Consider the following 22139-nt stretch of genomic DNA (forward strand, 5'->3'; position numbering starts at 1 on the left):
ATGATCGTTTTTCAACATTTATTTAACCACAAAGGATTCAGCATTGAATATCCATGTGTGAAAAAGAATGTGAACCTTTACATTCAGTACCTGGTGGCACCCTCTCGAGCAGCAATGACTACAACTAAGTCTTTCCTGTAACTGTTGGTCAGTCTCACATCGGTTTTGAGGAATTTTGGCCCATTCTTCCTTACAGAACAGCTCCAACTCAGTGGCATTTGAGGGCTTCCTTGCATCAACTGCTCGCTTCAGGTCCTGCCACAACATTTCAATGGGGTTTAGGTCCGGCATTTGACTATGCTATTCTAGAACGCAGAATTTCTTCTTCTGCCGCCATTCTTTTGTAGCTCTGCTTGTATGTTTAGGATCATTGTTTTGCTGCATGACCCATTTCTCCTCTAGAATCTTCTGATACATGCTGAATTCATGGTTGTGTCAATGACTGCAAGCCATCCAGGTCCCGAGACGGCAAAGCCGCCCCAAACCATCACAATCCCACCACCATGCTTGACGTTTGGGATGAGGTTCTTTTGTTTCATTTTCGCCGAACACAACGTTTCTCATTGAGGCCAAAAAGTTCTACCTGACTCGTCTGTCCAGAGAACATCGTTCCAGAAGTCTTGTGGGTCATCTATGTGCTCTTTGGTGAACTTCAGATAGCAGCAATGTTCTTTTTAGAAAGCAGTGGTTCCCTCCTGGCTATCCTTCCATGAACACCATTCTTGTTCCGTCTTTTTCTGACGTTGAGTCATGAACAATTACATTAGCAAAAGGTGAGAGTGGCCTGCAGATCCTTGGATGTTACTCTGGGGTTATTTCCTGGATGATTTAGCTGGTTTGTTCTTGGAGATTTTGGTAGGATGATTGCTCCCGTATTCACTGACACTCAATCCCCCCTCCCTCATTCACCCACACACTCAATCAATTCTCTCCCCACCCACAAAACCCCCTCCCTCAACACCACACAATCTCCCTCCCTCGCTCACCTACACACAATCCTTACTCCCTCATCCACCCACACTCAATCCCCTCTCCCTCATCCACACACACATACACAATCCCTCCTCCCTCATCCACACAAATCAATCCCCACTCCTGCATATACACAAACAATCCCCCCTCCCCCATATACACACACACAATTCCCTCCCTCCCGCCTCCCTCACACACACAAATTCCCCCTCACTCATCCAGACAATCCTCCTTACCTCATACATATATACACATACACACATTTTATAACTATATTACTTGTGCGCAACCCTGCTTTTGGCCATCAACTAGCATACAGTGCTTTCAATGCAGTGAGGGATTCTGGGAAATTACATTATTACATGGAGCCCTAAAACCAATGCTCGCTGTTTTAAACACAGCTTTTAACCATAGCCTGGGATGAGATGCAAAGCCAGTGAACCCACTAATAGACAGACTGTTTCGATATATATATATATATATATATATATATTTGGAGGTGTACAATTCAATAAGCCCTCTCCTAAATTGGTCTCTTCCCAAAGCCCTATTTCCTTTACATGAGGAAGGTAAGATATGGCAGCTGCTATTTAGCAAACGTGCCATGGAGCTCTATGCTAAGCGAGAGCAGGCGGTCGGCTCTTTGATTCCGACCGAAATCAATGACAGTGGGAAGATCTTGTTACTACATCTTCCCATTTTGTACTTCACATGATGTTAAAGTTCATGCACTTAATCTGTCTAAGCACCTTTCCCCAGTTTCACTTACAGGCAATTAATCATTTTGTCATCTACCTGATAACCTTATATTTTATTGCCAACAAGAACCAGTTTGGCAGCGTACACAATTACTCTCCACAACATAACCTTGCTTCTTTTTACAATAAACCAAGCTTTTCATTACCTGATTGACCTACTTCTGTTTTCAGACCATGTCCTTCTTAGGGAGCCTAACAAATGACATGGCAGTTCAACCAGCACATACTTTTCTTTTCCTTATAGCTCATATTTTGACCTTTTCTAGCAAGGAATACATATACACTGCATTAAGTGTGACAGATTCCCTATGCAGGATGCTCAATTACCAGTTTGATTGATTGACTAAAACATACTTCTTTATGACAAAAATATTCTCCATGTTGCAAGAATTTTTAGTGTTACTTAAAAATAAATAAAAAAAACATTGATATGAATTGATTTGATTTATTAAAAGGTCATAAGTAAACATTACAAAAAAAAAAGGGCTACTTCTGAAGTTGGTCTTGATTAACTTAATCACCCTGACAACATTTATGCAGCTATTACTGGGCAGTTCAACGAATATTTTAGCACTAAACGCCACATTTGATTTAGACATCTTTTAAAAGAGAATTTGAAGGGGTTTTTCCCCAAACAAGTGATACCATTAGCAATTACAGTTAGTGATTTGGTCACAAACCAAAAATATTTAAGCACCTGAAATCAACACACTCAAATCAATATGAAATAATTATTGTCCAGATATTGCAATTTAATTGGTAATGGATAAAGGACCTTCACTGCAACACCTTTCACTACCAGGGAGGCTTGCGGAATAGAAATCAAAGAACACACACATCCAGGTGAGTCATGACAGACCTCTTTTATTGTTTTTAAGTTTTTGTTCAAATGGTAAGGAGGATGCCACTCAGAATTATGGATTTGAAATGATCAGTAGATGAAACATGAGAAGTTCTCGGCATGTAAACTTCATACTATGGATTTTCCTTACACAGCTTATGGAAGGATTACACCACATGCGTACAAATGCCATCTACTGCACCGACACACTTTATTCGAGCAAATACCCGGTATGTACCTGGCAGATACCTGGAATAAGCCACTACTAACCTCTGACAAGCCCCGTTGCATTTGCCTTCCCAGCCTGGGTTCATGCCTGGCTGATGGGCGGCTGATCTGTTAAATGATAATGATTAGGATTTAATAGGCTGCAATGCTTTGCGTGTCTACCAGATGGCATAAATTCATGAATTGTAATGCAGTTTATATATATATACTGTGCAGTATTGCAGCCAGCGGGAATAAAATGCTTCAATCCCTGCTTGGAAAATAACTCAATGTACTCGGGCAGAAAACAGTCACAAACCTCAATACACCCGGGTATACCCGAATTCGTGGGACTAGCCAAGCTCGAATAAAGTGTGTCGCCAGTGTACATCCCAATTCTGTAGTTGTAGAAAAAATGGACGGCCTAGCAATGCTTAAAAAATTGAGGTAAACACCGAACTGTACAATATTAGAGTTTCCATTTTCTCATGGATCTACTTCCCCTGACATACTGTAGCAGCTGGTTTGTAAATACAGTATGACAAATTTACACTAGAAAGTGCTATTTCCACCTTAGCCCAGCAATACAGAAATGCTGGAGACATTACCTGTGGCATTAGCTGCAATGGTTTCCCGACAGTATAAAATATTTCACATTTACGTCATAGGAATTCACAGTGATTCCACAATACAGTATATCAATATATCATTGACGTAGCGATCAAAGATGTGGTTCATCAGTGAGAAAATCCCTTAAGGCAAATTTTGAAATGCTTAAATTTAGAAGTGTTTTGGCAATATGAAAAGCCATACAGTACATATGAATACATATATTGTCATTGTGTGCCATATAAAATACTCATTGCTTATCTACTTTTTTTTGTTGTTGCCTCATTTCAAAGCAAACCATCGGATCCGCAAAAATACGGGATATCCCCCCACCCCCTCCAACACTTTTTTGTTATATTTAATACATATATATTTAATATATATCAGTGACTGATTACAGTTTTAAACAGATCTATGTAAATATGTTGATAGTTGTTACTTGCATAATTGACACCAAACAAAAACACGTTGTGCAAATTAGAGATAAACGGTCTTCTTCCCTCCCCGTCTCCATAAAATGATTTTGTTATTCGGGTTTCACTAAAAATTCTAAAACATATTCATTCTTAAATGTTTTGTTTGTGCGATACACAACTTATTTTTCTGGCCGATAGTCTTCAAATGCCTTTTATTTTTTTGCTACGCTTGCGACGGCCTTCCTCGCCGCGTCCTCCAGGTCATTGGCAGCGGTGATTGGAAGCCCACTCTCACTCAGAATCTTCTTGGCTTCATGGACATTTGTTCCTATGGAGGGAAAGTAACATGACAATTATTTCTATCACCTACAAATCAGTATTTAAAAAAACATTTTTTCAAACGTACAAGTGCATGTTTAATATCTCATCAAAACAAACAATGTAAGAACATATTTCCATCGCTCCAGCTTTTCTGACAAGATTCCTTGAATGGCATTCAACTCTGAATTGAGCCTCGACACGCATTATCATGGTGTATCCAGCTATTGTATTTCTGAGGCAATAGTGGGCAACAGGCACCTTGGGGGACACATGCCACCCTTGGAGGGTTCACCTGTGGCGCCCTCCAGTGGAGAGGGAATGGAGATATTGCTGGTGTGGATCGTAGCCTGTTCCCGCTCCCTCAGCTCCCTAATGACCGTGCAATTCACTTGTTTCTTGTGTAAAGAGAGGAGTGGGACAGTTTTCCTCTGCACGCCGACCTTGAGAAGCGGACATGGGTGGTGTTTGGCCCTTTTAAGGGCATAAGGATCCACATGCGGCCCATTAGGTTTATCATGATGCCTACCACTGATCTAAGGAGATAAGCAATGCTGCACTCCATAAGATTATGAAATGCTGCATGTATTTTTTCTGGTGGCAAATTCTCACTGATCTACTTCCCGTTATACAGTATACTGTAACTGCTGGTTTGTAAATACAATATGACCAACTTACACTAGAAAGTGCTTTTTACACCTTATCAGCCCCGCAACACAGAGCATGTGGAGAGATTAGAGATATATTTCTGGTGGCAAATTTGTATTTCTTCCCCCCAAAATGGAAAACAATTATGCAATGTTTATTACATTATAATTGCTCGTCTGTATTGTACTGAAAAGAAGTATATGGGCATAATTTTTTTTTTTAAAGATACATAGAGAAATAAAAAGCCTTTCATTTGAATGGATTCATTGCAAAAGTCTGTTGTATTCTACTGTTTGTATGGATCTATAGAACACGGGTGACCTCGGTGTTGGCACACGGGTGACCTCGGTGTTGGCACACGGGTGACCTCGGTGTTGGCACACGGGTGACCTCGGTGTTGGCACACGGGTGACCTCGGTGTTGGCACACGGGTGACCTCGGTGTTGGCACACGGGTGACCTCGGTGTTGGCACATCCCTGTAAAAGATGTGTGTATAATTAATCACGTTGGCATCACAACCTGCAAAGAATCCAGTCCACAGACAATTAAATGAATGCAATGACGTATCATGCATTGGTTTTCTTCTATGTGCTCATTAGGTGCTTCATGGTCCATGTTCAACTGCAAATCTTGTAGTGCTATACTTCTGAAAGCATCTGTGTGCAAACATTTGAGACCTAAGTGGACATGCACAGAGCCATAAAAAAGAGTCTACAAATTAAGATACGTGTAAGGGAAGGAAGCATGTTTGACACCGTCATACTGCCAAAAAACAAAAGCACAACTAAATTAAAGCAGATTAATTAAGAGAGAGACTGATTGTCAGTCATCTCCTGTAGCTCTCTGTTCATCAACGCTGTAGTGGGACAGGTCTTCCCAAACGTTGTGGCAGAGTGATCACATGAATTTAATCTTGGCCACAGACGTCTGTACATAAGCTTCAGAAATTGCATCTGGCACTTTTTGCAAGCACCATGCTGCAACGATGGTAGTTTGCCCTCCATAAGAATAGAGATTTGCTATTTATTTTATCCTATGATGTGGTGTAGTAGGAGAATTTGAGAACATGGACGTATGAAAAAAATACTTTGAAATTGGTTAAGATATGAAGAAGTGAACGAGGTACGATATTAAATGTGAGGATAAAAACAAAAAAAGGTGTAGGAACCAAATAAAACAGATAATAGTTGAAACCGGGCCTGTAACAGGTCTGTGCTGTAAGGTAGTTGAATCCATAGTGAATAATGATTTAGACTCAACTATGGCCACACCAATAAATCTCTGTAGTCCCCAATGTGCACCTTTGCACCTTTCTGCTTCACACCAGTGAGATCATCAGCCCATCAATGTGTGCCAAGTACTCAAACCCAGAAACAGCTGTCTGAATAGTCTTTGCTGCAGCATTTAGACTGTAATTAACAAATTCCTACGAGTTAATCAGCAATCTATCGGTCTAGCTATATGCTAGTGCTTTGTAATTTGTTTAAAACTGATAATTTACAGCATACTCCATAATGACTGTGTAAATTGCACATATGCGTTCTGCAGACTATTAAACAGTGTAATTTGGGCATTCTTCGAGTTAATTAGCTTTACAAGCATTTAGCAAAGTGAAATAAGAAAACGGTGTAGAAACTAGACCAGTGGCTGATATCTATAGCTCTGTACACCAGAACTTTGCTCCCCAGCTGGTACTCCACACAAAAACAAAGAAAAAAAAGATTATATTAAAGTGAAATACAGTTAAGAACCCGACTGTATAACAGGACTGGAAAGGGATCAGTGATTAGTGTATTATACAGTGATAATGCAGTCTAAAATTAATTTTAAAAGTACTTAAGAGTAAATAGAGTAAATACTATACCACTTCAAGTCAGTTAGTCGAATTGATCTGTGTCCATTTAGCCACACATTGGTTCACTATAAACAACTAACAATTTAAATCAACTATTTAATCAGACATGTCTCTGTCCCATTATTCTCAATGGCATTTGTTAAAAGCCAAAAGTCTGAGAGGAAGAAGAATGTTTAAGTTGCTCTTTTTCTTTCTCCCATGTCTGCTATTAGTCTGTATGGAGTCTGCAATTAATGTCAATTTAATATTTTATAACTTCGATTCTTCGCATTGCTACACGAGAGCAGACGGATGTTTGTTGTGTTGAGCACTATTTTGCTGTACACATGAATATACCAAAATGTCATTCTAGGGAAGCTACAGTCAGGACGCAGCTTATTCCTCAAACATCCATGTTTAATGTCTCCATTCAAATTAAAACAAAATGAGTTTTAGGTACAAAGGATTGTTCTTAATAAAGATTTTTGTTTGGGATGCCTTCATGACTCACATTTGGAAAGATGGGTAAACACTTTTTTTTTATTTTTGACTATATTCTTATTTTAATTGTTTTTTATTTATAATTCAAAATACTACATACAGAGAATGAAGGAACTTTAAAACCAGAGTAGCTGTAGCATCCTAACAGTAGAACATTTTCACATTACTGAAAGCATGACGCATCTTTTTACCGCCAATGGACATGAATGTATTTAGTATATCACAAAAGTGTCTACCCCGCACTCAAAGATAATACAAAATCAAGGCAAATTCAAAGTACTATTTTGCCTAGTATTCAAAGATAATGCAATCAAAATTGATCCAGAGTAATGTTTTACTAATAGGGACTAAAAAAAGTATTTATATAATAAAGCACACCGTAAACCAGAGCAACCAAACCGTGTCAGAAGAAGCGGAAAACAAAGGGAACTATACTCAAAGTTCTGTTGTAAATGCTGGTGGCAAAGAAAGCAGCGCTGCGATGATCCCCACACGTCCGACTCCTGCGCGGCTTTCGTTGCCCCCGGCATTTACAACTGAACTTTACGAGTAGATGTATCCGTATTGCATCTTGAGGCTCCAGATGGGACTTTGGTAGATCTTTTTGGTCATAAAAGGGAAGTACCGTACTACATTATTTTCACATGCAGGAATGGGCCAGAAGAAAGGGCTGATTGCCCTGAAACGTTGACGACGCCCCCTTTGTCTTTAAAAAAAATAAATATATATATCTTTGTGTGTTTTTTCTATTCCCTTGTCTGTCTGCTTTTCCCTTTTCCCCCTTTTTGACACAATGTTTTGTTGCTCTGGTTTTGTGTGTGCTTTGTTATATAAATATTTTTTTTAGTCCTTATTGGTAAAACAATACTCTGGATCAATTTTGATGACAATATCTTTGAATACTAAAACAAATATTACTTTGGACTTACCTTGATTGTATTATATTTGAGTGCAGGGTAGACACTTTTATGATACACTTTATACTTATGTGGGAGTTGGTGGAGACTCCCGTCTCTCTGTACCTTTTCTATATCAGCTAGTTAAGATAGGGTTCTAGACTAAAGGTGGTGCAGTTTCTTACATGAAGGTATTTAACACCCAACATAAGTCAGACTTAAAATCCCTCTGCCACTATTTCTGATTCTCTCTTCCATTTTAGATTAACTAGGATTTGACATGTGCTAAACTCCTGGAATTATTCTTAAAACCGTATTGCTTGACCCAAGGTTCTAGAGTAGAATCCCCGCAAGCTTGTCCGAAAATATCAATATCAAATACAAAAAGGTTTCGCCTAAAACTGAAGTACTCATTAATTTTGCACTAACCTCAACTGGACTAACACAGCTACTTCTATTTAATTCAAATATAGAAGCAGAAAATCAATTAAATGCTTTAACATTATTCTCCTGCCACTGGGTGGTGTCAAAGAACTGTAAAGAGAGTTCAGTGCTCAGGTTAAACCTTCAGAAACATGTAGTTTTCACAAAACAGGCAAGTCCAACGTAACAGCAAACCCAGAATGATGAACTTAAATACTAGATTTAAAAATAAATAAATAAACCATGGTACTGAATGTACTTTGGGTAAATCAGAGATCGATAGGTCTCCAAACATAGGGTAACCAGGCTTGCTCTAACACTGCACAAGTAGGTTTAAAGGATTCGATACAGATACAGCTCAACCCGCTTATAACGCTGTGCTTGGGGTCCAAAGAATCACATGGCGTTATAAGCGGATCGCGTTGGAAATAATGTACCATTGTATGCATTGTACAATAAAGTATTTAAGATACCAATAATCGTGTTGTAAAGTATTCATAAATACGAAAATTGGGAGCCACGCTTGCATCGCGTTGTAAGCGGTTTCGCGTTGTAACGGATCGCGTTATAATGGGGTTAAGCTGTACTAGTTTTTACCTGGTGAAACATAGGATAGATGTACAGACATACAGTATGCATAAAATGTAGTGTCTAGCTGAAACGTCAAGCTTTAAAGCTATATTTCAAATACTCAACGTACTGTATAATTCACAAAACTCAGGCAAGTAACCAAGATAGTTGCCTGCGGGACTGGCACAATGGACATATCCGGTCTGCCCCTTCTCTTTGTAGTTGAGTTTTGGGCAAAAGGAATACCCAGCTTCTGATCATACAGGATAGATCCTACGATTACGCTCACATCCTGAAAGGAGCTTGGGTTTAGTGTGGTAAGATTCCAATACCTTTCTAGTTTTCCTGCATTTTCTGCAATCAACACCCAGTAACGATGATGAAATAAAATAGTGTTATTTGTTATTTCAAGCAACAAAATGTGAAATCTTATGTTATTTTTTTAATTAAGTTTTTAAATAAATCAGTTCTGTAGTATTAGGTAACTTACTGAATTATTTTTATTTTTTATTCAATTCCTAATGAGTTTTAAAGCATCCTATGATTTCTATATCAGGCTTTAGCCCACCTCCCAAGCAGTGCAAGATCTTTGGAACACTTTCCTATTTGTGATACTTTGTTGCCAATATTCCTTTATGTAACTGTAACAATAGATCTTGTTACATTAGTAATATAATAGGATACATTGTACAGTAGCTGCTGAGTTACACTGACTGAAGCAGCCATTATGTTAAAAAGGGGGGTGGGGGGGGGCATGTAGTATTGCTGCTTTCATATAGTGCTAGATCATGGGGGGCGCAAGATGTTTTTTTTGGGGGGACGCGGCAGTTACAAAGGCCCTGCGCTTTTCCCCAAGGCATTTAAATTAAATGCTAGGGGACCACGCAAAGCCTCTAACTCACTTACCTTGATTCAGATGTCTTTGGGTGACGTGGCATCAAATGACGGCACTGGGTCACGTGACGCCCGTCGCCATGGCAACACGGATGGGTTACGTGACGTCGCATCGCATGACACTGCGGCGTCACTTGTGGTGCCAAATAGGAGATGTCATATAGTACCTTTCTATATACACTTCTGCAGGCAATGAGCACACGTATTTTATAGGTTTTATATGCTTTGCCAGACAAACATCTTGTTTACACACATGACCTGGCTCATAGTTTTAGTAGAGCATTAAAAGGTTATTTAAGGGCATCTGACATTATGGGCCGGCTGGGCAGCCAATTTGTTTAATAGTCACCTGCAGTTGATTCCAACCATCCTGTAAGTGAATCAGCTGAGTTACATTACTGTGCAATTGATGTTTAGCAGGGAACTTGGGGCACCAACAGATCAAGGGAACACAGTTCAACATCCTACGTACTCGTTTCAAAAACTCATACACTATATTCCTGAGCTGTCACTTCAACCTGATATAAAATGTGGGAGGGAAGGTAATGAGAAGAACATACACCACACACACTTTTGCATACTGTCAGTCGCCTTTCAAAGTAGCAGTTGAAAAACCGAGCCACTAATTGAGCCACCTGTGCTGAAGCAGGCATATCCTTAAAACCTGGTGGTGGCCTTTGAGGACTGGAGTTGTCCACCCCTGCTTTGAAGCAATGCACTGTGATGTTCTGAGCTCTGTCCAGCTGCCGAGTCCTAAAAAGGCGACTTTACTACGAAGGTATTATTGTATCCACAAGTATGTAAGCCAAATTTCAGAATCATTTTACACAACTCAACTCCTATTGCCTCTGGATGGGAGAGCAAATCAATGTGTTGCATGCATTCTAGAGGCAAAGGGGTTAACTCCTTGTTTTCCTTATCTCAACAGTGCCCGAAACGGCTACATTATTTTCCATTTCCAACACATGTCAGCGACTAGAATAATCAACGTCGCTCATAGTTTAGCAGGTGGCTGTGGAAGATATAGCCATCAGCTATGAATAAAAAACAATAAACATGTCAGATGGCTTTCTGGCATGTTCAGAGCAAGTATATCTTACCGAGAGGGATTACCAGCTGGAAATAGAGTTTAAAAAAAGGTAGAACTTTAATGGGAAAAAATGGTTATTTATTTGTCAAGTAAAATGAGATTAGCCGGTACTGTAAAAGCAGAGGGACAGAGGTACAAATTTCTATTACCAATTATGGTATACAGAATCTATCCAAACGATTAGGACCTAGTCCAATTTCCATATCATCTGCTACACTTTACAATTGTGGATCTCATGGAGATTGCCAACAAGTTTTGAAGTGATCAAAAAGTGCTGGTGCACTGGGCAAGCTCTCAACTGCAATCAAGCAAGTCATTTATCAAACCTCAGAAAGCATTTCCGCAATATTTGACCAAAATTAATAGCGCAAAAAATAGGTAGTAGAAACCTTACCCGTGTACAGATTATCTGATCTCGTGGGGTCTCTCTCTGCTAGTGACGTTATAACCAACTTTAGATCTTGCCATAGCGGCCATTAGAAATGCTGCTGAAGTCATACCGTCTTATGCAAAGAAGTTTGTTGGGAAAACACACTAGCAGCCCTCTAACGCAAAGCCTTTGAGAATGCAGAGGATAATAGACTATATACACAAAAGGATATTAATACAAACAGTCTTGGACCATAATATTTGAAGCATCCAGTACTAGGTAAGCCTACTGTACATTACAGACAAACAGGGGGATATCTATTCTAACCTACTGTTGGATATTTCAAGTTAAAGCATGTGCTACAGTATATACCAAGGAACATTGTCTGTATCTTGAAATGACAAGAGACTGACATGTTCATTTACAGGGGAGTAGGGCTCTTTACAGCTCTCATATCTTAAATATTTTCTTCTTGCAGTCCTGTAACCCTTGACCTCTCTGTCCCCATCACTGTAAACCATGTGCTCTGCCTCACTATTAAAGAAAACATTTTAGTAGCCTCTGAAGAGGCTTTCATCCTTTCTCCTACAAGAAGTAATCTAATTTTGCCATCCCAAATTCACTTGGGTTTAACTCTATAGTCACCCACCCCTCTGCAAGGATTGCAAGATCGTTACAGGAATGATTTTATTACGTTGACTTATGTTGAGAAATAATGCTGGCATAAATTATTACTTTTATATGTATGTTGTGAAGCACTCTGTATACGCTCAGTGCAACAGTACATGCATTATTAACATTACAATGCCAATAACATTTCTAATATCCGCTTTTAACAGGAAGTAAATGCTTTGAAGGCAGCGATTGTGCCCATTCAACCAACATAAAAGCATATACAGATGTTTTCATTCATGATTTTTAAGCCCTCATAGATAACACTCAGTACTGATATCGGCATTACACAGAGTATAATGTTATAATAAGATATGTGCTAATGGTACTTGCTTTCCAGGTGGCACATACAGGCATACCCCGCATTAACGTACGCAATGGGTCCAGAGCATGTACTGCACCGACACACTTTATTCGAGCAAATACCCAGTATGTACCTGGCAGATACCTGGAATGCGCCGCTCCTCACCTCTGACAAGCCCCGTTGCGTTTGCCTTCCCAGCCTGGGTTCATGCCTGGCTGACGGGCGGCTGATCTGTTAAATGATAATGATTAGGATTTAATAGGCTGCAATGCTTCGCGTGTCTACCAGATGGCATAAATTCATGAATTGTAATGCAGTATATATATATATATATATATATATATACTGTGCAGTATTGCAGCCAGCGGGAATAAAATGCTTCAATCCCTGCCTGGAAAATAACCCAATATACTCGGGCAGAAAACAGTCACAAACCTCAATACACCCGGGTATACCTGAATTCGTGGGACTAGCCGAGCTTGAATAAAGTGTGTCGCCAGTGTATGTAAAGCGAAAATGTACTTAAAGTGAAGCACTACCTTTCCCCCACTTATCGATGCATGTACTGTACTGCAATCGTCATATATGTGCATAAGTGATGTAAATAACACATGTGTAACAGGCTCTATAGTCTCCCCGCTTGCGCACAGCTCCGGTACAGGTAGGGAGCCGGTATTGCTGTTCAGGACGTGCTGACAGGGACATGCGCGAGCTGCCGTTTGCCTATTGGGCGATATGTCCTAACTCGCAAGTGTACTTAAAGTGAATGTCCTTAAACTGGGGTATGCCTGTACATAAAAAGTTTATAATGTACAACCGGATTGTTTGTATTAAAAGGACACTGGTTCTGTAGAATTTTGAAAACACAATTCACGGGAAAGTTCTATTTTTGCTTTTTTTTTAATTAAAACAAAAACTGGTCATTCACAGTAAAATATTGGGCCAGAGAAACCAACTGCTTATGGGACGAGAGATGTAATTTCTTTAAGGATCCGTACAAGCCAAAATAATGCCAATTCACCATCCTTATGTCTGAAAATCTAATGAGAGAAGTTGCCGTGTCCTTATTACTTATACAACATTACCATCATATTAATGAAATCCAAGTACCCAACACTCTGACCTCACAATTCAAACAATCAAAGCAGTAAAACAAAATGTAATATTGCACACTGCCAAATCCCCCTGAAAGAGATCGTATCAATGTTTTTCTAATTCCATCTGTAGTATAAAATTAAAAGTAATCCTGTATCTCAGCTGGTGGGCTTCATCTTCATTAGGCAAGTACATTTCCGTATTTATAAAGTGACCATGTTCAAAGGAGCTAGTAATCCTTCTTTCATCCCCTGATCAAACAGCTTGTAATTATTATACAGTTGGGAACAAAGATTTGTTCACAAAATCCTACTAAATCAAGGCAGATTTGATTGATTAAAACTTTCCTCATCAAAACATTTGTGATTCACTGAATGTGGACAATGATCCTTCTAATAGCGCTCCACAAATCTGCAGGCAGTGAGCAGAAGATTTCTCGCTCGAGAATGTAGTCGACAGGCAAATATTTGGGTTTGCTCCTTAAAGACGAAATGAACTAATACAGTATGATTTCCCTTGAACTTGGTAATGAAAGAAATGTGGGAAAAGATGTAAAGTAACAATTGTTTTTAAACGACACAATAATATAACAGTATAGTATATAATATAGCACCTGAACCCTGCGACATGCCACAGGAAAATGAAAGATCATTTATTAATATCCTCTTTCGATATGAAATAAATCTTGGAAATGTCACAGTATGATGTGACGTTTTCAAACCAGTAGGATACATCATTTTGTTTGTTTCATGTGTGGCGTTAAACTCTATAATAAACCTCAGAAGCGTGTGCACTTTATTATTATAGCATGTTCTTGTATAGCGCTGCTAGTTTTATGTAGCGCTTTACAGAGACATTTTGCAGGCACAGGTCCCTGCCCCGTGAAGCTTACAATCTATGTTTTTGGTGCCTGAAGCACAGGGAGATAAAGTGACTTGCCCAAGGTCACAAGGAGCCAACTCCTGGAATTGAACCAGGCTCCCCTGATTCAAACTCAGTGCCAGTCAGTGTCGTTCCTCACTGAGCCACTCCTGTATTGTAAAGGCCAGGCACAAAGTTCCTAAGTGTGTGCACGTGCCCATGTTATATCAGTTATGCAAAGCTCAAAGTGTATAACAATAATAATACTGCAAGTGCGCTGTAATCGCTTTTGTACCTTATTGGCTGTTGCGTGCTTAAAGCGAAAAGAAGGTGTGGTCTACAAAATGGAGATAGAAGTGTAACCCTCTTTACCTGCCTCTAAAAGAGGTCTCGTCAGATTAACTAGACACATAGGCATTCCTCAGTGTCTCAGGCCTTTGCAGGGTGCAGGCATGAAAAAGCAGATAGGGAAAAGATGGGCACCAGGAATAAAGCATATTGGGCTCGGTAAAAATATTGGCACCTGGACTGAAAACTGGTTGAAGGATAGACAAGAGAGGGTTGTAATAAATGAAACTTTTTCCGGTTGGGCTAAAGTTGTGAGTGGGGTACCTGAGGGATCGGTACTGGGACCCCTGATTTTTAACTCGTTTATTAATGACCTTGAGTTTGGCAGAGAGAGCAAAGTCTCAATTTGTAAAGTAGTAGAATTAGAGCAGGATGTAATTTCTCTCTAGAAGGACTTGGTGAGACTGGAAACTTGGGTAGGTAAATGGCAGATGAGGGTTAGCACAGATAAATGTAAGTTTATGCATTAATAACAATAATAAACAGGTGAACAGGAATAAATTAGGTGAATCCTTCATGGAGAAGGGTTTAAGAGTGCTTGTAGACAGCAGGCATAGCAATAGTGCCTAAAGTCATGCAGTATCTGCAAAGGCAAACAAGACCTTATCTTGCATTAAACGAGAAATGGATGGAAGGAAAGTAAACATAATTATGCCCCTTTATAAAAGCATTAGTAAGACCACACCATGGAGTACAGTTTTGGGCACCACTCCTTAGAAAACACATTATGGAACTAGAAAAAGTGCAGAGAAGAGCCACTAAATCAATAAAGGGGATGGATATTCTGATTTATGGAGAGAGGCTAGCTAAATTAGATTTGTTTACATTAGAAAAAAGGCATCTAAGAGGGGATATGATAACTATATACAAATATATTCAGGGTCAATAAAACGAGCTTTCAAAAGAACTATTCATCCGAAGGGTACAGGTCATCCCTTAAGGTTGGAGGAAAGGAGATTTCACCAACAAAGGAAAGTGTTCTTTACAGTAAGGGCAGTTAAAATGTGGTATTCATTACCCATGGAGACTGATGGCAGATACATTAGATATCTTCAAAAAAGGTTGGACATCTTTTAAGAAAGGAAAGGTTACAGGGATTTACAGTAGTAAACATTTTGATCCAGGGAGTATACAGATTGCCAATATTTGGCGTCAGGAAGGAATTAAATTTTCCCCTTAAGAGATATCATCTAATGCTATTTCACTGAGGTTTTTTGTTTGCCTTCCTCTGATCAATATACTGTAAATACAAATATAGTACCTCATCTAAATTTAGCATAGGTTGAACTTGGACATATGTCTTTTTTCAACCTCATCTACTATGTAACTTGTATAAAACAAAAAGGTGCCGTATTTGACAGCCGTCTATAATGCTCCACAGTTATCGACATACATTGCACTTGGACAGAAAACTCGTGGCAAACCATACACTCTGGACTTCATCCCCAGATAGCTCTCACTCCTACGCTGTGGAGGTACTTAACTTGAGGGCCCATCATAAAGGATGTAGTGGGCACGCCTTGCAGGGAGGCTGTGATTCAGTGAGAACCCGCTGGACGGGCAGGTTATATTTGAACACAGGCTGCTGTATCGGCAACTCTGAGGACAGTGGCGGTCAGGCTGCGGTAGGGGATAATGCTATAAGACCCGGGCAAGTGGCATCTCTCTTCCACAACTTATGGACCCCGCTCCTTTAACAGGCGCTACCTTAAAGGAAAAAATAGCAGGCATCCGGAGCAACAGCAAAATAGACGGCAATGACTGGCAATCAAAAGTCACGGTCAGGAAAATGCTTTATTGAGGTACACATGTAGAGCTATCTTAAAGGGCACATGCCTAACTAAAAAAAACAGTGACAGGCACATCTTAATACACATAACTATATACACAAACTAATTTACAGGACTCACAGTGAGGACCCCTGTCATATCTCTGATGAACCTGCTTCTAGAAAAAAGGGTGGTGTATATACACCCCTTGCGCTTCATGACATATCTGGCAACGGGGTAGAAAGGGGAGGGGTGAACCCCGAGTGATCACACCCAGTTAACCCCTTAAGAGAACTGGTAATCTCCAAAGAGAAGGCTACACAAGTATGACTACAAAATTTCCCTTTTTAGAATATTTTGTACTTATTACACCACACGGATACCATCTCAAACTGCTTGCAATGCACACATACAATCTTTAAATAAACAATGGCATAGACGTGGATTCTCGGTCACAATCCCCAGAGGAGAAGTGTCTGCAGCTTTATATATTTCAGTGGACTCCATAAAAAGATTGTGTTGGGCCCAGCACACAGTGAATGTTATGTAACAAAAAAAAGTTGCTAGAACTATATATAGCCGTGTGTTGACTTTTCCAGTATGAATCATTTTCTACCTATTCCAATAGTACGACATCCTGCTTTTTTACTGGGGTCTTAAAACACAACACACAAAAACCGTATTTAAAAATGTTTAGAAAATGTATTTGGAAGCCGCTATTGGTATTTGGAGAGAAATGTTTTATCCATGTGTATCTGATGTATTTGGAACAATAGGTAAGGAATTAGATTGTATATCCTTGAATTGCTTAAGTCATTATTTTTGTGGAGACATGCTCTGTACTGTATTCTATTTGATCTACCAGAACAGGGACATACGCTTAGAGAATTTTAGGAGTACGCTTTGAGAAATAATTTTGTGTTCTGTTTCCCTGACATATTTTGATAGCTTTGTGACAGCAAATTAATGTTCTTTTTTTTTTAAAAAAAAGCGTGATTAAATACTAAAAATACTAATGTTTAGAGAAAATATAAAAGACTTGAGAACATTTTCTTTAATCAGACTACAAAGGCAAATCCATATGAGATCTGTACACATTTGCCTTTGGGATGTTGGAAAGAAGGACATGTTCTCTTAGCTAAGACGGGGACAAATTGAATTGACAACATTACAGCAGCAGAACGTTCCTGCTCAGAAATCTGTGTGTCAATGTTTGATGTCTTGATGAACGTAAAGAAACTTGCAAAAGCACATTTTTAAATGAATGGAAAAAAAAACAAACCACACCCCATCAGCAGCAAAACGGCCAAAACAGGATCTGCTTTTACCACCAGCATTTTGTGTGAGCTTTTTCCAACAAATAGTATTGGGGGCCACACTTTTGAAACCCACAAAAGAAAACGAGTAATACTGTAGGTGTAAGAACAGTGCTTTCCCCCTTGTTTCAGCGTAATGTTGGCTCAGTGATTATGAATACTATTTTCAAATGCGATGGCTTTTTTTAATGCCCTAATGCAGGGGTTCTCAACTCTAGTCCTCAGGCCCCCTCTAACAGGCCAGGCTTTCAGGATATCCCAGCTTCAGCACAGTTGGCTCAGAGGCTCAGTCGAAGACCGAGTCACCTGTGTTGAAACACGGATATCCTGAAAACCTGACCTGTTGGGGGGGTGAGGGGGTGCTTGAGAACTAGAGTTGAGCACCGCTGCCTAATGAATACAAAGCTTTCCTAGCTACTATTGATATTTTCTGGAGCTAAATGGAGATGTACGGATGTAGGCAGCTTCAGCTTACGGATGACAATAGAAATATTGCATTATAATGCAGAATACTAAAGTTTCCATAGGAATCAATGACCGTGATAACGCAAATTATCAAAACATATTCCATCACAAAGCGAGTTTACAAAAACCCTTGCTACATCTGCATATTTTAAGGTTTTAGTTGCCAAGTATTTTGGTCAATACGATGCTTTAACCTATGTACCAAACCATCCCCAAACACCAATCATCATATGAAAGATTGTCGTATCCAAATGACCCCAATTATAATGTGGAAAACACATTCAAGATGAGTTTTGCTTTATGCAAGTTGTGTTTTTTAAATGTCAGTTATGTACCCGACACTGGAATGGATCTGATGCATAGCCCATTGTATTTTTATGCACTTGTAAGGTACATCACATTTGAATAAGAGTATTTTTTCTTCTTCTTTTACATGTAATATTTACCTTCAAGCCTGACCACCAAAGGAACCTTGAGTCCCAGCTCTCGGCAGGCCTTCGTTATCCCGTTTGCTACGATAGCGCAGTTCACTATTCCCCCAAAAATGTTAACAAGGATGGCTTCAACCTAAGAAAAAACAATAAAACAATGTGTTAATATATTTGTAGTCAATACTTCAGCATGCATGTGGTTTTTATTTTTTGGCAAAACGGTCAATTTTCTGCATTGGCAGAATATTTAGTGAACGCCAGTAGGTGCGAGACACGAGTTACCATCTGAACAAGTCCTTGTAAATAGAGCTAGATAAAGATTTTTTTTTTATACAGAACTATGTGCCTCTTGATTTAACGGAATACAAGTATTACGCCAATAGACTTAGCAACAAAGTGCATTTTCTAGCATTTGTTACTGTAGTTGTACTTTGTGGGGGAAAATATTTACAAATGAGCATAATTATTGGGCTTCTCTTTAGTATTGGTCATATAAGTGTTATTTCTTTCAATTTAACCATCAATGCCCACACTTGTGATCGGTGCATCAAATAGATTATGTACATAAAAAAGGGCTCAATTGACAATGAATATTGTTCCTTTTGTGTATACATGCAATGGGATAATGTTACATTGCATTGTGTATACATGCAATGGGATAATGTTACATTGCATTGTGTATACATGCAATGGGATAATGTTACATTGCATTGTGTATACAGGCGGTCCTCGTTTTACGACGAACGGCTTATCCGACGCTTGTCAATGCATCCCTATGGCCCGTTTTACGACGCCCGAACGGCTTATCCGACGCTCTTACGACGCTTTAAAAAATTGCTACAAATGAACAACCAGACGGCTGCAGGCTAGGGAAATCATTCTGAACAGTCTGTGTGAAGGTTTGGTGGTGTATTTTAGGCCCTAAAGCAAAAAGCAAAGTACTGTTACTCCAAAAAGGAATAGAAAATCTATAACTTTGGAGACTAAGCAAAACATAATAAAGCGCTCTGAGAAAGGAGAGACGAACACAGAAATTGGACGTGCCTTCGATATACCTCGCACAACTATTGTGACAATAATCAAAGACAAGGCAAGAATCTTGGAACAGATCAAGGGCTCAGCACCTATGCAAGGTACAACAATAAGGCAACGTGCTGGGCATATTGCTGAGGTGGAAAAACTCCTCATCATATGGCTGGAAGATCAATCCCAGCGTCATGTGCCCATTAGTTTAGCCTTAATTCAGGCCAAGGCTTTGAGTCTGTATGAGGACATTAAGCAACAGCATGGAGAAGGGTCCACTGAGGAAACGTTCACTGCAAGAAAGGGCTGGTTTATGTGGTTTAAAGAGAGGGCAAACTTGCATAACATTAAAGTGACCGGGGAAGCTGCTAGTGCGGATGAGGAGTCAGCTAAAACCTTCCCTGTTACATTGGCCAAAATTATAGAGGACGGTGGCTATTGCGCACGTCAAGTGTTCAATGTTGATGAGACTGGGCTCTACTGGAAGAAAATGCCCAGTAGAAGCTACATTGCAAAAGAGGAAAAATCTATGCCCGGGTTTAAAGTTGCAAAGGACAGGCTGACTCTTCTGCTTGAATCAAATGCTGCAGGTGATTTCAAGCTAAAACCTTTGCTTGTTTATCATGCAGAAAACCCTAGGGCATTCAAGGGTTATGCAAAGAGCACACTTCCAGTGATTTGGAAGTCCAACCGTAAGGCATGGGTAACAGGGAGCCTTTTTGAGGACTGGTTCCAGCATCAATTTATTTCAGCTGTGCAATTATATTGCATGAACCAGAACCTCGATTTCAAAGCATTGCTGCTCCTGGACAATGCTCCTGGCCATCCCGTGTACCTGGATGACCATCATCCAAACGTCATGGTGGTGTTCATGCCCCCCAACACCACCTCATTGATACAGCCGATGGACCAGGGGGTTATCGCTTCCTTCAGGGCCTACTATCTTAGGCGAACATTTGCCCAGGCCATCAGAGCAACCAATGTGGAAGGTGGTCCAACCTTAAAAGAATTTTGGAAGGGTTACAACATTCTCCATGCAGTGAGAAACATCGGAGAGGCATGCAATGAGGTGAAACAATCCAATTTAAATGGAGTTTGGCGTAATTTGTGCCCTGATTTTGTGTCTGATGTCCAAGGCCTTACAGAGACTGTTGCAGAAGTTACAGAAACTGTTGTGCAAATGGCCAGAGATCTCAACTTGGAGGTGGAAACCGAGGATATTGAGGAGTTGCTCGCCTCACATTCTGACGAGTTGAGCAATGAAGACCTCATGCAATTAGAAGAGCAAAAAATTGCTGAAGAGGAGGCCCACCAATCTGCTGATGTGGCACAGCCACAGCCACGTAAATCATTGTCAAGCAAAATGTTGGCTGCGGCATTCAAGCACATTGATAGCGCACTGGCCATATTTGAGGACAATGACCCTAACATTGAACGGAGTTCAACAGTCAGTCGTGGGGTGTCTAACCAAATCAGCTGCTATAGAGAGATCTACTCGCAGAAAAGGAAAGGATCTGTCCAGACTTCAATGAAGAGATTCTTCAAGAGGCCGAAACCTTCAACTCCACCAAATCACCTACATCACCTCCAAAAAGTCCGTTGTCTGTTGAAGATCCCCCCCCAATCATCTTCCTCCAATAATTGATGTGTTTTTTTTTTGCTCATGTACATTTCTGTACAGAATACAATATAGTTTTATTTTTATAGTTTTATTTTACAGTTCTGGAATCAATAAATATAATGGTTCCATCATAATCTATGTGTGTGCTGCATATCTTATTGGTTGAGTAACATTATCTGTGTATTTTAGCATTAAAAATGCCTTCAGGAACGGAACGTTTGATTTAAACAGTGTTCCTATGGGAAAACGGGTTTCGCTTTACGACGCTTCGCTATCCGACGCCATTTTGAGTAACGCATTGCGTCGGATAACCGAGGACCGCCTGTACATGCAATGGGCTAATGTTACATTGCATTGTGTATACATGCAATGGGCTGATGTTACATTGCATTGTGTATACATGCAATGGGATAATGTTACATTGCATTGTGTATACATGCAATGGGATAATGTTACATTGCATTGTGTATACATGCAATGGGATAATGTTACATTGCATTGTGTATACATGCAATGGGATAATGTTACATTGCATTGTGTATACATGCAATGGGATAATGTTACATTGCATTGTGTATACATGCAATGGGATAATGTTACATTGCATTGTGTATACATGCAATGGGATAATGTTACATTGCATTGTGTATACATGCAATGGGATAATGTTACATTGCATTGTGTATACATTCAATGTTTAGACAATGTCTAAAAGCACAGTTCATCACTGTCCTAAGCTACTGAAAGTCAAATGCCATCTCCTCCTAGTCTTCTCCCCGCACTGATCTAGTGATGGGACAGGAAGATGCATCCTCATTTTGTTGGTATGTTAGAACATCAGACCAAGAAATATCCTACAGTACATGTGTTTATATAAAATAAATAA

The 22139-nt window shown here is 39.7% G+C and overlaps 1 protein-coding gene across 1 annotated transcript in view; it reads right to left on the reverse strand.

Annotated features, from left to right (window-relative positions):
* Positions 1–2574: 2574 nt before the first annotated feature.
* Positions 2575–22139, reverse strand: part of SUCLG2 (succinate-CoA ligase GDP-forming subunit beta) — a 164880-nt gene continuing 145315 nt past the window's right edge. The window contains exons 10-11 of the mRNA XM_075574278.1: positions 18625–18745; positions 2575–4131 (exon numbers count right to left, since the gene is read on the reverse strand). Coding sequence (XP_075430393.1) covers positions 4016–4131; positions 18625–18745 — 237 coding nt within the window. The 3' untranslated portion in view covers positions 2575–4015. The remainder of the gene's footprint in view (positions 4132–18624; positions 18746–22139) is intronic.

Source organism: Ascaphus truei, chromosome 17, assembly GCF_040206685.1.
Source record: "Ascaphus truei isolate aAscTru1 chromosome 17, aAscTru1.hap1, whole genome shotgun sequence".
Lineage (NCBI taxonomy): Eukaryota > Metazoa > Chordata > Amphibia > Anura > Ascaphidae > Ascaphus > Ascaphus truei.